General features: G+C 42.3%; 1 protein-coding gene across 1 annotated transcript in view; it reads left to right on the forward strand.

Moving 5' to 3' along the window:
* The window catches only part of LOC125889695 (uncharacterized), a 143,759-nt gene continuing 128,161 nt past the window's right edge, over positions 1 to 15,598 (forward strand). The window contains exons 1-3 of the mRNA XM_049577738.1: positions 1 to 74; positions 3,894 to 3,986; positions 5,860 to 5,919. Coding sequence (XP_049433695.1) covers positions 3,968 to 3,986; positions 5,860 to 5,919 — 79 coding nt within the window. The 5' untranslated portion in view covers positions 1 to 74; positions 3,894 to 3,967. The remainder of the gene's footprint in view (positions 75 to 3,893; positions 3,987 to 5,859; positions 5,920 to 15,598) is intronic.

Raw genomic sequence — 15,598 nt, forward strand, 5'->3', positions numbered from 1 at the left:
GTTTTTTACTTTCGCTTTCAGAGCTGCTTGTGTCGCGGCAGGAACATAGACTGTATGGGCAGGAATTGCAGCAGGTGAGTGAACTCGACTATAACTGGATAAAGAAAACTATCAGAGTAATTAAAGTAAGTCGATAGTGTTGGTGTGGAGTTTATAACAGAGCAGTGTAGGTTTACAGCATGAACACTTTCCTCTATAACGTTTTTGTACGTCGGTTGTGAGCAGACACGTCACCGAGTTAGAACTGATTTTCTGTGTCTCGGTCTGAACTGAATGTTTTCAGCCGGTGTATAAACTCTTGAATTATCTGAAATGAGACGACTGCGACAGATGCTTGTGTCAACATAAGGCGCAAGTGAATTGCTGAGACGCCATTTCAGATCTAAGAGAGGAGGAGTCAGTGATCTGACGTGTTCGTGCAGGCCTGGGGTTCATCCTAATAACTGATGTCGCAATCGCGTCTCTTCTTCGCCTCTGTAAGACACGGGGGAGAGAAGAAACAAGGAAACATGCCTGTAGCGGAGGGCTGTCAAACATGCGGCCCGAGGGCCAGAACGGGCCGCCAAAGGGTCCAATCCGGCCCACTAGATGTTGATGCACATGTAAAGGCTAAGAGGTGTCAGGAGGGATTTCAACAGTGAGAACATACTTCATGTAAAATGCTGCCTGTTGACCAGAATACAGCTCTCTGAAATAACAATCAATATTTCCTGTGGTCAGATTTAAATATATTGGACATTGAGCTAAATATTGTCAACCAGCAGCTTCAGTACAAAATAATCAGTATCAGACTTTAATCCTATAAGACAATATAAGAGGAACCGTGCCTGAGGCACTGACAAAACTTCAGACTGTAGATAGTTTGCAAGGCAGGAGTGACATAACCTGCATCTTCAACAGCTAGTGGGAAGTTATGGAAAAAATCACATGTAATGAAAGTGAGTAGTGGACTGACTGAATGTGAAAAAACTGAGACATACTGTTGAATGTATCTTTCGGAGGATATCGCAGGCTGATCATCATTTATTTTGTAAATGGATGAACATTTTCAGAATAATCTTCTAAAGGTGTTTATATATAGGGTATTATGTAGTGATTTTACTGGTCCAGAGCACTTGAGGTCAAATTGGGCTGCAGCCCCTGAACTAAAGAAAATTAAACAAATTTTCCTCTGAAGTGTGATGTGAAGCGACGTCCATTTGTGATGACGGCAGCAGCTGTATATACGTGTGTGTGTGTGTGTATATAAAATAAGATGAGATACACCTTTATTGATCCCTCGATTGAGAAATTCCAGTGTTACAGCAGTCAAGGGGAAAGAGTCAGATTAAAGATTTCAATATTTAAAGAGTTAAAAAACTAGGCGTGCAAAAAAAAGTACAAAAAAATACAAGAAACAGCAATAAATAATAATAATAATAATAATAGTAATGATGAGCAGTGGATAAAAAGTGAACATATTTAGTGCAAAGTGAATATAGTATGTGCAAATAGACAACAACATGGGGGACAGCAATGCTTATAGTAGTTAGGGCTGACCCAAAAAATTCGACGCCTCATTCGATGGCACGCGATTTGATTGTGGAAAAAAAAAATTCGAAGCTTTGGCGCTTTTTTTCCATTTTTTGGGGGGGGGGGGCTTAAATGTGCAATATATAATTTTCTGTTGCTAGGGGTCTCAAACCAAAACGATAACAGCAGACGGAGTTGGATGACGTCTCAAAGTAGTGTGGGATCATGGGAGTTGTAGTCATATAACAGATACAGATCTGACATTCCTCACTCTGTGAAACCGAAACCGACAGTGGCAGGTTTTTTTGGCAGAGCAAGCTACTTACTTTAGCTGAGCGGTTAGCAGTCTGCTAGTTATTTGAGCAAAATGCTAGTTACTTAGCTTTACAGTTAGCGATGGCTTCTCCCTCTCTGCTGCTCTCTCTTGCTCAGTGCGTCTTATGTTTAGCTATTCCTCTCCCTCTTTTATAAATGCAGTTTATTTACCGGCATCAGCTCAGCATTATAGAAACCTATCGTTAGATGTTGTGGTTAGCCAGCCTCCGCTCCACAGCGGAGGCTGCTGGCCGGAGCGCTGGTGCCCCGGCGGGCAGCAGTGCTTGCAATACACTGGTGGAAACGATTAATATTTCAATAACATCAGCCAGATGTTTGCTTACCTGTCTAGTAGAACACACGCGAGGTCGGCCTCGAATTGTAGTCCTAGATTTTCACGAAGCTCTCTCCATCTCGGAAAGGCCACACCAATATTTATCCTTGATTTAGCTCTCTTCTTATCCCAAATTCTTCTGGGATCGCTTGGTTGACCCGTACGTTTCCGTTTTACCGGCTTGTTTACCGGGACAGCTTCGGTGTCAGAAGGTGCAGCAACCGTCAATGCATAATCATGATCCATGACGAGTTAGCTTAGCCTAGCAACAGTAACATTCATTCTCTGACGTCTCATCCAGTCTGCTTCTTCTTTTTCTCCTTCATTTAATGGCTATGGTAACTGGAGTTACGAGTTACATTGACATGCGACCTAATGACACGGTCCGTAACTTTTATTAATATTTCATATTTATCTGGGTTTGAAAAATTGTGGGAAACATTTCTGATAATCAAAGTACACAACTAAACAAAATATATAATATTGGTTTAGTTGTTTTTAGACATTTTTATGTGGAAAAACTACATATTATACCTTTAAACGCAACACTAACCTCCACCAGTCCGATACTGACAACGAGCGCACTCAGAGCTGCAGACATGTCCAGGAAGTCATCAGATGTGTGGTTTCACTTTAAAATATGCCCCGACAACTCCCAGAAAGCAGAGTGCCAGATTTGCCAAAAGCAATTGGCATATCACAACTCAACAACAAATTTGGGAAATCACTTGAAAAACGTAAGTAGTAACTAGTAGGCCTAATGTGCATTTTCCAGTTCCACCGGTCCACTCTGAGTCTGGTGTCAGAGACACTTCTGATGCTCTGAGTTGCGCATCGGTTTGATTGTGCTGTAGTGTGCGCTGAAGGTTATAATTTAGTGTTCAATCAAAAGTTAAACACTACTTATCACTGACCATTAGTGTTTTGTGTGAATATTTTTATCTTAATTCTAGTGTTGGAAGGTTTTTTTTTTTGTTTGTTTTTTTAATCTGTGTGTTGTTGCGTGGGCGTGGTCTCCCTTCCTGGTTTCCCTGGTTCCTGCCTCTGCTCACCATATTCACCTACCTGCCATCTTCTCATTACCATGCAATAGTTGTCCTCCAGCTCTTTAACCACTCTCTGCCAGATCGTTGTTCAGCTGAGTGGTAGATAACGTCAACTAAGACATTCTTCCTAACTTTATTCCTTATGTGTTTTTCCCGTGTTCAGGATCATCCCTCTCCTACCGTCTAGTTGCACCTGCACACCACACCATCTTCATCTCAGCCTCCTCCACTCCATTCCACAGGCCCCGGACCCCAGATCATGATCATTCTCATTTCTTGTGACAATAAGCCTTTTCAGCATCCCCATCCTGTATCCTGCACCTGGGTTTCCCTCAAGTTCATAACATGCTGTTGACGACGTTTGTCATTTTAACAGGTGAAAGAAAAGCGTACAACTTCCTCCCTTAACTTTTGTATCAGAGTCATCTGAATAAGAGAGTCCTAAACGGTGTCGTACTGATCCTTTAAAATATGCCTGAATTAGTGCGAGATAGATTGTTGAGGTTGTCTTGGCAAATTTCTAATCATCAGTATTATGATTATTTTTGTGAAGCTTTGTGTGTGTGTGTGTGTGTGTGTGTGTGTGTGTGTGTGTGTGTGTTGGGATGTTTACACGGGCCAACAGCAGATCAAATAAGACAATTTAACAAACAAGAAAGCTAAACATTTAATGTTCTTCTTTTTAGGTTTCTAAACCCAGCAGTTGGTTTCCAGTTGAGTCAGTCTCTGATGTTTCCAGCAGAGTGACATCAGAGACATTATGGCAACTTCAGAAACAGGTGAGTTCAGTCACACTTTATTTTAATCGGGAGAGGCTTAATCTAAATTTGAAATCAAATATTGACCTCGTGCACAGATGGTGGAAATATGAGTCTTTGGTGACTCCATTGCCATGTCATCAAAATTTTAGGGGGTAGAGATTCAGTGAGTAGACAGGAGTGTCCCTTAGATGGAGTTTAGACACAAGTAGTGGTGGAGGATGGGTTGCAGGGAAAAGCCTGAAAATCTGGATGGATGTGATGTGAAGCAGGACTTCTGAGGGAAGGAACCCTGTGTGCTGGAATGATGAGAACTGGAGATGAACTGGGTTGAGGAGGGTTGTATGTTTGGAAATGACAACTGACAGTAGCGGAGAGGAGACTTAGATTTAAAGTTTGAAGACAATATGTGATTGGCTTGTAAATATCGTGGCAAATTCATGTTTAACCAGGAGAGACAGAGGTAAATGAAGTAAAGACAGTTGTTTAATACAGGTTACAACAAATGTGATGATTTAACTTTGGTGCTTAGACTCTACATGGTGTCTGCCCTGAGCAGCAGCAGCAAGAGAAATCCCCACTGAGACTGACAGGCTGATGAATCTGCAAAGACTAGCAAATGAATGATAGATGGAGGGTGTGCACAACAGCAGCAAATCACAAGTAAACTGTGATTTTAATGCTGCCGTCTTCTCTGTGGTGAATGTTCATGTCCAGAAATGATACGGTCTGGTTTATTTCCTCTTCATGTGTGAAGTGTATGTTGCCGGTGTTGTCCATGGTGTTCAGATGATCTGTGAGCTTTTATTTGTTCCAGGATGTCATCAACGTATCTTTTCCAGAGTGTGGGTTTACAGTGTGTGGGTGCTGTATGGATGGCTTTGGTTTCCAGGTCCTCCATGAAAAACTGCTCATTATTGCGGATAGTGGATCTCCCATTGCAAAGCCTTCTTTCTGTCTGTAAATTCTGCCTTTGAACTGAAAATAGGTGGATTTTGCAACGAAGTGTAAAAGTGCGTAGATGTCTTCAACTGTTGGATTTGTGCGTTTTTTGAGGGTCCTATCTTCCTTGAGGCGTTCTTGTACAATGTGTGGAGTGACGTTAACGGGGTTTTTGTGAATAGTGACACAACGTCGTGTGAAATGAGGATTTTGTCTTTTTCTACTGTTATATTGTTGAGTTCTTGTGCCAGTTGTTTCGAGTTCTTGCAATGGTGTTCTGTTGTACCGAGGAGGGGTTTGGTTATTTCAACCAGAGCTTTTGAGAGGTTGTATATGACTGATCCGATGCTGTCAACAATGGGGCGCAGTGGGGTGTCTTTCTTGTGTATTTTTGGTGTTCCATATATATCTGGGGGGTGGCGTTAGCTGTGGGTATTAAATGGTCGTATGCATCCCGTGATATTTTTTTTGGTTTCCAGTAGAGGTTTCAGTAGTGATTTCAATGTCATAGATAGATAGATAGATAGATAGATAGCTTTACCTGTATGTAGAACTCAAACATTTGTTTAGCGTGTTTAGCTTTGTCTGTTTCTGCATATGTACAATGAGAGCAACAAAACAAATGGAGTCAGATCCCATTCATGTGCACACATACTTGACCATTAAAGCTGTTTCTGATTAAATACTTGATTGAATCTCCTACCTAGTGTAATCATGCATTAAGGTGTCTGAATTCTGGAAGAAAATACTCAAATGTTTCTCAGAGATGCACCATGTTGTTCTTCAGTCCTGATCTGAGTTTTGTCTGGAGACTGTTTTTGTCTGGATCAAAGGCAGAAGCTTTATTTATATAGTTTTAACTTGAGCAAGTGACAACACAGTCACATAACATATGAATACACAAACGTCAACAGCAAGTGCCCTCTTAAATCAGTTTTCTGCATCCTTACAGTGACAGAAGATCTGAAACCATTGAAGCGGAGCAGCAGCTATGAATGGCTGCCACCTGATAGTGAGTTAAACTGAGTCAGAATGTATAGTATATCTAAAATGACATCGTTTGTAGTTGGTGAGTACATACTCACATTTAATTTTATTGTAATATTTGCAAGTTCATTTGTGATTGTTTTCAAGATGATGAAGTCCTCCTAAGAAAAGTTTGTGACTTCCTCACTGGTTGTAAACCCAATTTTATTGTAATTCATGTTGGTAGATGTCTACACCAAGAGGGTTTTTCTAATACAGTGTTTTTCTTTCCAGTGTCTGAGCTGAGGGTTGTTCTGCTGGGGAACAGCTGGTCTCAGAGGAGTTCAGTGGGGAACATCATACTGGGAGAGACTAAGTTCAACACTGAGGAAGAACCAGACTGCTGTCTGACAGAAAGAGGACAGATAAAGGACAAAGAAATAGTTCTGATCAACACTCCAGATCTGCTGCATCTCAACATCTCTGAAGACAAACTGTCAGAACATGTAGAAGACTGTGTGAGACTCTCTGATCCTGGACCTCATGTGTTCCTGCTGGGTCTACAGCCTGAAGACTTCACTGAGGAACACAAACTGAGACTCTGCAGAGTCCTGAAACTCTTCAGTGATCAATCATTTGATCATTCATTGATACTGATATCAACACCCAGAGAGGAGAGTTCAGGTTTCATGGAAAAATATTTGCAAAATCCACTGTTAGGCGACATGATCAAAAAATGTAGATCCAGTTTGTTGTGGCACCAAAACCTTGGACGTCAGCAGTTGCTAACACTCCTGGACGAAATGGTAAAGGAGAACAATGGAGAGCATGTGAGCTGTGATGTTTTCAAAGATGCAGCATCTGAATTACCTGGTGGTCATCAGAGCTCGGAACAAGGGGAAGGAGATCATTTCAACTTGGATCCTGCTCAAGGTACCACAGAGTGCAGGAGTAACTTTTATCATTTTATGAATACAACTGATCCATGATCAAGTTTGCATATTAAGTTAAGGGTTGTTTCAGCTGATGGTGTTGTCTTCTTTATGGGGCAAAAATATCTTATATAGTACATAATACAAGTAATAATATATATGTCAAGCACCCTGTATTCAGCAACAAAGGATTTCACCAACTGTGAGTACCTTAGTTAATATTTATTATTTATTTATACAGATCTAATAGGAAGTTGATATGCTGTAGTTAATATTTATGGTTTCATCTTATAGCAGGGATTAAATCTAGACCTACATCACACACTTCATCGCCAGGAGAAAACACAAGCTACCAGTGTAAAAAATAAAAAAAAGTGACAGTGGCATTACACATATTTACAGCCACATTTATTTTTCTCCTTTCGGTCATGTAGTGTTTTTTTTTCTTTTCATCATCTATGTGGGAAGGTGGTCCTCGGATATTTCTTAACAATCAGGAGTGGGCCTTAAGTTACAAAAGGTTGAGAACCCTGGTGTACAGTTTTACAATTCACAAGTAAATAATCACATTACAGTCACTAATCGCAGCACAGCTTAATTAGGTGGGGGGCTGCAGCCAGTCTCATTCAAAATAGAAATAAGACTCCTGGTAACTCGAGGTTCTGTTAATTGCATTTTGACTTCTTAGCTGGATTGCTGAAGTTTACTTAAGTGTCTAGAATTAGGGGATTTTGTCTAAAGTGAAAGGGTGTATGAACCCTGCAGCTACTGTGACAACAGACCCGGGGCTGAACTAGCAGCTGTTTATCAGTAAATTCCTCCATACTGTAGGCTGGTTACTTGTTAACAATGAATTAGTTATTTTTTAAAGGGAGTAGGATTTAGATCTATTGGCAAAAATGAAATCTAATATTCATAATGACAGTGGTGGAAATAAGTATTCAACGCATCAACATTTCTTTCATTTACACACATTTAGATGTTGGTATCAACCCAATTAAACTATAAATACTAAAAGTGACATTTCAGTCCATAAGAAGTGCAATAAAGTTGAATAATACAGGGGAAAAGTATTGAACACACTAAGTGAAGTGTATTTAATCATTGATGGAGAAGATTTTGTTTGCAATGGCGGTCTTGAGATGTTGATTTGTTCCAAAAATGCTCTGATCCTTCAGGCTAGCTAGCATGAACAACAGAAATGGGCTTGGCTCTCCAAAACGGGGGAAACAGCCTCCTCGTCCCTATTCTCCTGCCTTTCCACAGTTGCCCAGGATGAGAGGTGTTGCAGAGGTGGAGTGATAATCATAAGCCCTCACATGTGTAAATTAGAGTCTCTGGTATGCTGTGGTCGAATTGTTAATTTTTAACAAGGGGGATGCAATGTAGCTTTGATTTTTTTTGCGTGCACACATCATCAAACATGACAGCACAGATGTGCAAATTAATCAAGAAAAGAAAAATGGCATGACCTATACCTGCTGCCTTTAAAAACACAAATAATGCAGTAGTATTGCTATTGCAATACAGACAAAAAAAACATTTTAGAGTATAAATAAAAGTAGTTCTGAAATAGCTGTGAAAATTAATCTTAGAGTCACTCTTATCCTGTAGACATTTCCTTAGCCAGTTATAATTTCTCCTTACCTGTGAAGCCTTGGGCTGATAATTGGTGCTGCTGTCAGGTCCCTGTCCTGATACCTGCCTGGTTTCTCCCTGTCCCTTGTCTATCTATTGCAATAATATAGATAATAAATGTGCAAAGCAAAATTTAGAAATAGAATTAGCAATAGTAGTAGTGAAATTGCTGTGGAAATTAACCGCAAAGTCACTTTTATGCTATAGATATTTTCTGTCAGCCAGTCATAATCTCTTCTCACCTGTGAAGACCCTGCATGATCATCCTTGCTGGCCTCTGGTCCACACCTGACCCTGCTCTTTCTATTGCGGCAATAAAAATTAAAAAAAATATGTGCAAAGCAATAGTAAGCACAAGTTCTTATTAAGGACGAGTGGGTTTATTCCTAGCATGAAACTAGCTAGCAAGCAATTCAATATAGGTAACAATAACATTAGTATCCTTGATAACTAGCTTAACTTATTGGCTTCTAGTAATTAGTCATCATTTAACTAACATTATCTACATGAAAAAGCAGTAATCAACTTACACGGTTTGTTCGGAACTAACTGTGCGAGGTGTTTTGCTTCTTGCTGGCGGGTTTAATGTTCATAGTTAACACTCAGCAGCAGACTTCTGTCTGTGTGCGATTGATTCTGATCACAACATGACAGCGTGTGCATGCTGCCTGGTGCTGCCTACTCATGGTGCGTGTAAAGACGGCTCAGAAAAATGCGTTACCACATGTTAAAAATGAATTGAATGGTGATAACAGCTGTAAAAAGTGCGGGGGACAGAGGGCACAGATACGGGAAGTGCGGGGGACATGTCCCCTGTGTCCTCCCCTCAAGTTACATCCGTGCCTGCACACAGATTCTAGATTAAAAAGGGGGATGCTTTTTGGGCAATTTTCTAACAAAGGGGATGACATCCCCCCTCAATTCAACCACTGCTGGTATGAGTCCTAGACAGGGTACCCCCCGAGGCGACTTTGTATTTCTGCTCAGGAACGTTAATGCCCCAGGTGGGTAATGGCTGAAAAACCCAGAGGGGTGAATGAGGGGAACGGCCTTCCCGATTAGAGCTTCAATGATGCTTTGCTATTGAACTTTGTACTACTTATTGACTGTTGGTAATGAACACTATTCTAAATCATATGGCGGTTCAGTGTTCAGCTGTATCTGATACAAGAAGACCTTCAGCCAAAAGCCCTATGATTGACTTTGTCAAACACAGAGCAGCTGAGCTTTCAACTGATCATCACTTGGTGTTAAGTTTGATCAGGTAGTGAGGTAGATTTATGCACGCTGGGGACATGGAACCAGAGTGGACCATCTTCAGTGCTGTACTTGTGCTGACAAAGTACTTGTTGCCTGAAGGCCATTTGTGCGTGTCTAGATAGCAACCAAGGAACCTGCTGGGAGATGCCAGCAATGAGGGCAGTCAAGTTAAAAATGGAGGGCTCTCAGGTTCAGTGAACTCAGGAAGCTCCTGAGGCAGGAGATATTTATCAGGAGGCTACAGGGACTGTGGCTTATGTGATTTCAGAAGTGACATTAACTGGAGTAGTTAAAAAGTTCCACAGTGGCAAGGTGCCAGGAGTGGACGATGTTGGATTGTCTTAATTCACACACCCACAGTGTCATGTTTAGGGTGCAGGCAGTGCATGTGTACAGGCATACTACAGTGGTGGTTCTCATCTTAAGAAAGGGGACTGCAAGTTTAATTATTGATTGCAAACCTTCAATTATGAGACATCGTCTTCCAGGAAAAGTCTATGCCAGGGGGCTAAAAAAGAAGTCCAGACAATTTTACATCAAACTTTTTCCTAATATCTAAATTTGGGTCCACTCCTCTGTTGCCACCAACTCTAAACTGTCTTAATTCCCTCTCTATTTGTCCTCTCTCCTCTCTCTGTCTTATTGCAGTGTCTGCACCCAGGATTTTACTGGTGGGGAAAAGTAAGGAAAAAATGGCAATGCTTGGTAACTCCATCCTAAACAATCAAAGTTTTCATTCTCCAAAACATGACAAACTGTGTGTGGCCGCCTGTGGAGAGTGGAGAGGAAACTTTCTAACAGCAGTGAAAACTCCAGACATCTTCAGTCTATCTGAGGAAGCAGTGAAAGAAGAGATGAGGAGGTGCTTCAGTCTTTGTCATCCTGGACCAAATGTTCTGCTGCTGTTAGTGAAACCTTCTGAGTTCACTGAGGAGAACAGACAAACACTGAAGTTCATCCTGAGTCTGTTTGATCAAGATGCCTTCAAACACTCGATGGTCATCAGCACACATGAGGGGAGTAAAGCAAGCCTTCCTCTCAGTCAGCTCCTTAAAGACTGTGGAGGGAGACACTACAACATGTTGGAAGATGACCACAGACTGTTAATGAAGAAGATTGAGAACATTGTGAGTGAAAACAAAGAAGCCTTCCTCACCTTCACTGAAGAGCCCATCAGACCAAAGTCTGAACACATCAGAGCAGCTTTAAACCTGGTCCTGTGTGGGAGGAGAGGAGCAGGGAAGACTTCAGCAGCCAAGGCCATTTTAGGTCATACAGAGCTTCATTCAGTCTCCAGCTCATCAGAGTGTGTTAAACATCAGGGAGAGGTGTGTGGACGTTGGGTTTCCCTGGTGGAGCTGCCTGCCTTGTATGGAAAACCTCAGGAGGCAGTGCTGGAGGAATCATTCAGGTGTATCTCCCTCTGTGATCCTGAGGGCGTCCATGCCTTCATCCTGGTCCTACCTGTGGGTCCCCTCACTGATGAAGACAAGGGAGAGTTAGAGACCATCAGGAACACATTCAGCTCTCGAGTCAATGACTTCACCTTGATCCTGTTCACTGTGGAGTCAGATCCTACAGCTCCAGCTGTTGTTAACTTTATAAAGGAGAACAGAGACATCCAGGAGCTCTGTCAGAGCTGTGGAGGAAGATATGTTGTTCTCAACATCAAGGACCAGCAGCAGATCCCAGAGCTGTTGGATGCGGTGGAAAAGATGAGAGCCTACGAGGATAAACCACACTGTTATACAACAGGCATCTTTGCACATGGCAAGATGGATACAATCCTCCAACAACAGAAACACATCACCACATTGCAAGATGAGCTGAATGAACTGAAGACAAAGAGCACAGTCACTTGTAAGTAATTTAAACACATCCCATCTCAACATTACAATCTTACAACATACAGCAATCTTGTGCCTTTTGGAGGGGGTGCTAATTAGGGATGCACCGATCTGACTTTTTCAGATCCGATGATGATATCTTACGTATCGGTTGATACCTGATACCGATCCGATATTGTTGATTTAAGAAGCTACAAACCTTAACAAGACGAACACACTAAAGGCATCAGGTGTGACTCCACCTTTCTTTCCTGAGACAAAATACAACAAGATTAAACAACTTAATGCAATGAACCATTTGTTACAAAAGTAAACAGTTGTGCAAAAGCTGCAATAGCTTATACATCAGCATTTAGATTCAGGTAAATACAATCTTCTTAGAAAGAAATACAAATGTTGCAGCTGAAACTCAATTGGGCAAACATAGAAACAACATACACACAGTAACCAAATATTAAAACAAATAGTAGTACACTAGAAAGGCAGAGATGGAGAGGAAATTGTTGGTTTAATGACTTATTTCTGAGGTTTATCTATTAAAGATAGATTCTATTTGATTTTTGCAGTTTGATTTTTTTCTATAAAAAGAGAATATAACAGTTATAACAAAACAGGACGAGTTGCATCAAACGATGCATGCATTCTGAGCCAAAAACTCATCTATCCCACTGTCCATCTTTGTGTTTCTTCTTTAAGCCAGCACAGAGCAACACAGTCCTCTGATGTGCAGCTCCTCTTCTTTGATTCAGTCTGCAGTCTATTGCACTGCCAGAGGGGGTTTACACATGAACACAAGACATTGCAAACCGCTGTCGAGCTAGCTGGCATGCTACGGGTGAAATACCTCGATATAGCAGACCCTTTTGTTCGCTCACTGTTGCTTGTGTTTGCCACTCTCTAATCAACTCTCGCGGCATGCGGCCAGTAGCGGTTCTAGCCTAAATGGCGCCCTGGGCAACACCCCACTAAAAAAACATTAGGCAACAATTACAAGATTTTATTATTTGGCCTGTGAAATGAGAACCACAAACAGCGTTTCCCCAACCATTCTATTAGACACGTGCACACACTTACAGGTGAGCACGCTGCGCAACTCGGGATGCATTTTCCTGTCAGAACCCAACCCGACTCCGACGTAGTTTGTTACCTGACAAAGTTATTGTTATGGACAGTGTGTAACACACTGCTTGCACAGCAGCGCAGCACAGCACTGGACACACACAAGTGTGTGCCGCCCTGAGCAAACGCTCACTCAGGCCTGATCAGGATCCACTACTGCACGCGCCACACAACTCTCGCGGCATATGGCACCCGACTCTCGCGGCATGCGGAACAAAACTCTTGCGACATGCAGCATAAAACTCTTGCAGCATGCGGCACACAACTCTCACGGCATGCGGCACACAACTCTTGTGGCATACGGCACAAAACTCTCACGGCATGTGGCACATAACTCTCACAGCATGCGGCACACAACTCTTGTGGCATACGGCACAAAACTCTCACGGCATGCGGCACAAAACTCTCACAGCATGCAGCACAAAACTCTCACAGCGTGCAGCACACAGCTCTCGCGGAATGCAGCACAAAACTGTCACAGCATGCGGCACACAACTCTTGTGGCATACGGCACAAAACTCTCACGGCATGCGGCACACAACTCTCGCAGCATACGGCACACAACTCTTGTGGCATGCGGCACAAAACTCTCACGGCACGTGGCACACAGCTCTCGCAGCATGCAGCACAAATCTCTCACAGCATGCAGCACATAACTCTCACGGCATGCGGTACACAACTCTCACAGCATGCGGCACACAACTCTTGTGGCATACGGCACAAAACTCTCACGGCATGCGGTGCACAACTCTCGCGGCATATGGCACACAACTCTTGTGGCATGCGGCACAAAACTCTCACGGCATGTGGCACACAGCTCTCGCAGCATGCAGCACAAATCTCTCACAGCATGCAGCACATAACTCTCACGTCATGTGGTACACAACTCTCACGGCATGCGGAACAAAACTCTCGCGGTATCCCGCACACAACTCTTACGGCATCCCGCACACAACTCTTGCGGTATGCGGCACACAACTCTTGCGGCAAGCGGCACACAACTCTTGCGGCATATGGCACACAACTCTTGCGGCATGTGGCACACAACTCTCACGGCATGCAGCACACAACTCTCACGGCATGCGCACACAACTCTCACGGTATGCACATGACTCTCCCAGCATCCGGCACACAACTCTCACGACATATTGCACACGCGTATGACATAGCCAGTGTTGCAAAGATTTAAAGGGGAATGATCGGTCTTGGCTGCTTTTACAGATACCTGATCCAGCTATAATGTTGATATCGCAGCTGATATCTGATCCTAATATCGGATCGGTGCATCCCTAGTGCGAATACAATAAATGCCTCACATTCACTGTAATTCTGCCATTTTCTCTCTTCTCCAAAGTAGAAAACCTCCCTCTCCTTACCATGGATAGATATCTGTTTCTGGCTGGCAGTGATCAGCAACAGCTAATGTAGCTAGCACGCTAGTGCTAGTGAGCCTTTATTTTCCCAGGGTAAATCAATCAATCATGCAGATGGGAATATATATGGTATTATTATATGAATATTTGTAAAACCCAGACAGATGTAAAGGGGGACCAATAGCACTGATATATGTAAGAATACAGATGAAGATACGAGGTTTCTGCCCTGTGTTCAAGATTGACCATCAAAAATATTTTTAACATTTTAACATTTTACATTAGAAAAATTTAAAAAAAAAAACTTGAAAATGTCTCTAAAGTAACTCCAGGTCTTCTTATTTCACAGGTGATGAAGAGGAGCAGAGCCCAGAGTGTCTCAGGATTGTGCTGATAGGGAAGACTGGCAGTGGAAAGAGTTCTTCAGGAAACACCATCCTAGGAAGAGATGAGTTTGAAGCTGAATCAAGCCAAACATCAGTCACCAAACACTGTCAGAAAGCAGTGGGTGAGGTGGACGGTCGTCCTGTTGCTGTGGCACTCCTGGTCTGTTTGACACAACTTTGTCCCATGAAGAGGTTAATGAGGAGATGGTGAAATGCATCAGTCTTCTGGCTCCAGGACCACATGTCTTCCTGTTGGTGTTACAAATCGGCAGATTAACATCAGAGGAGAAGGAGACATTAAAACTCATCAAGGAAGGCTTTGGGAAGAATGCTGAACAGTTCACCATCATTCTTTTAACCGGAGGAGATAAACTGGAGCATGATGAGATATCTATTGAGGAATACATTGGAAAAGAATGTGATGACTCCTTTAAGAAGCTGATTGCTGACTGTGGAGGAAGATGCCATGTGTTCAATAACTATGATAAACACAACCACAAACAAGTCAGTGAGCTGATGACCAAGATTGACACCATGGTGAAGACAAATGGAGGCAGCTGCTACACTAATGAGATGCTGCAAGAGGCCGAGACAGCTATAAAGAAAGAAGTGCAGAGGATCCTGAAGGAGAAGGAAGAAGAGATGAAGAAGGAGGAGCTGAGAAGAAAATATGAGGAAGAAATGCAAGAGATGAAAATAAGAATGGAAGAACAGAGAGCAGAAACTGAAAAGGAGCGAAACTGAGAGAAAAACAACTCAAAGAAAAGGAGGAGAGGATCAACAAGGAACGTGAGGAGAGAGAGAAAGAACAGGAAATGAGAGAAGAAGAAGACAGGAAGAGAAAACGACAGGAAGAAAATCAACAACAGGAGTGGAAACAAAAAGTTGAAGCTTTGGAGCAACAAATAAGATCAGTGGAAAAGTTAAAGGAAACCACTGACAGAAAACTGGAGGAGAGCAGAGAAGAGATGACAAAAGAAAGAGAGAACTGGGAGAGAAAACGAAAACAATGGTGGGAGAAACGATATGAAGAAGATGAACAGAGACGACAGGAAGAACAAACAAGACTGAAAAAGTTTCAAGAAGAATATGATCAGGAGAGAGAGAGATATGAAAAGAAGAGAAAAGAAGAGGAGCGACTCAGAAGAGAACAAGAGGACAAAGAGAGAC

Source organism: Epinephelus fuscoguttatus, linkage group LG6, assembly GCF_011397635.1.
Source record: "Epinephelus fuscoguttatus linkage group LG6, E.fuscoguttatus.final_Chr_v1".
NCBI lineage: Eukaryota > Metazoa > Chordata > Actinopteri > Perciformes > Serranidae > Epinephelus > Epinephelus fuscoguttatus.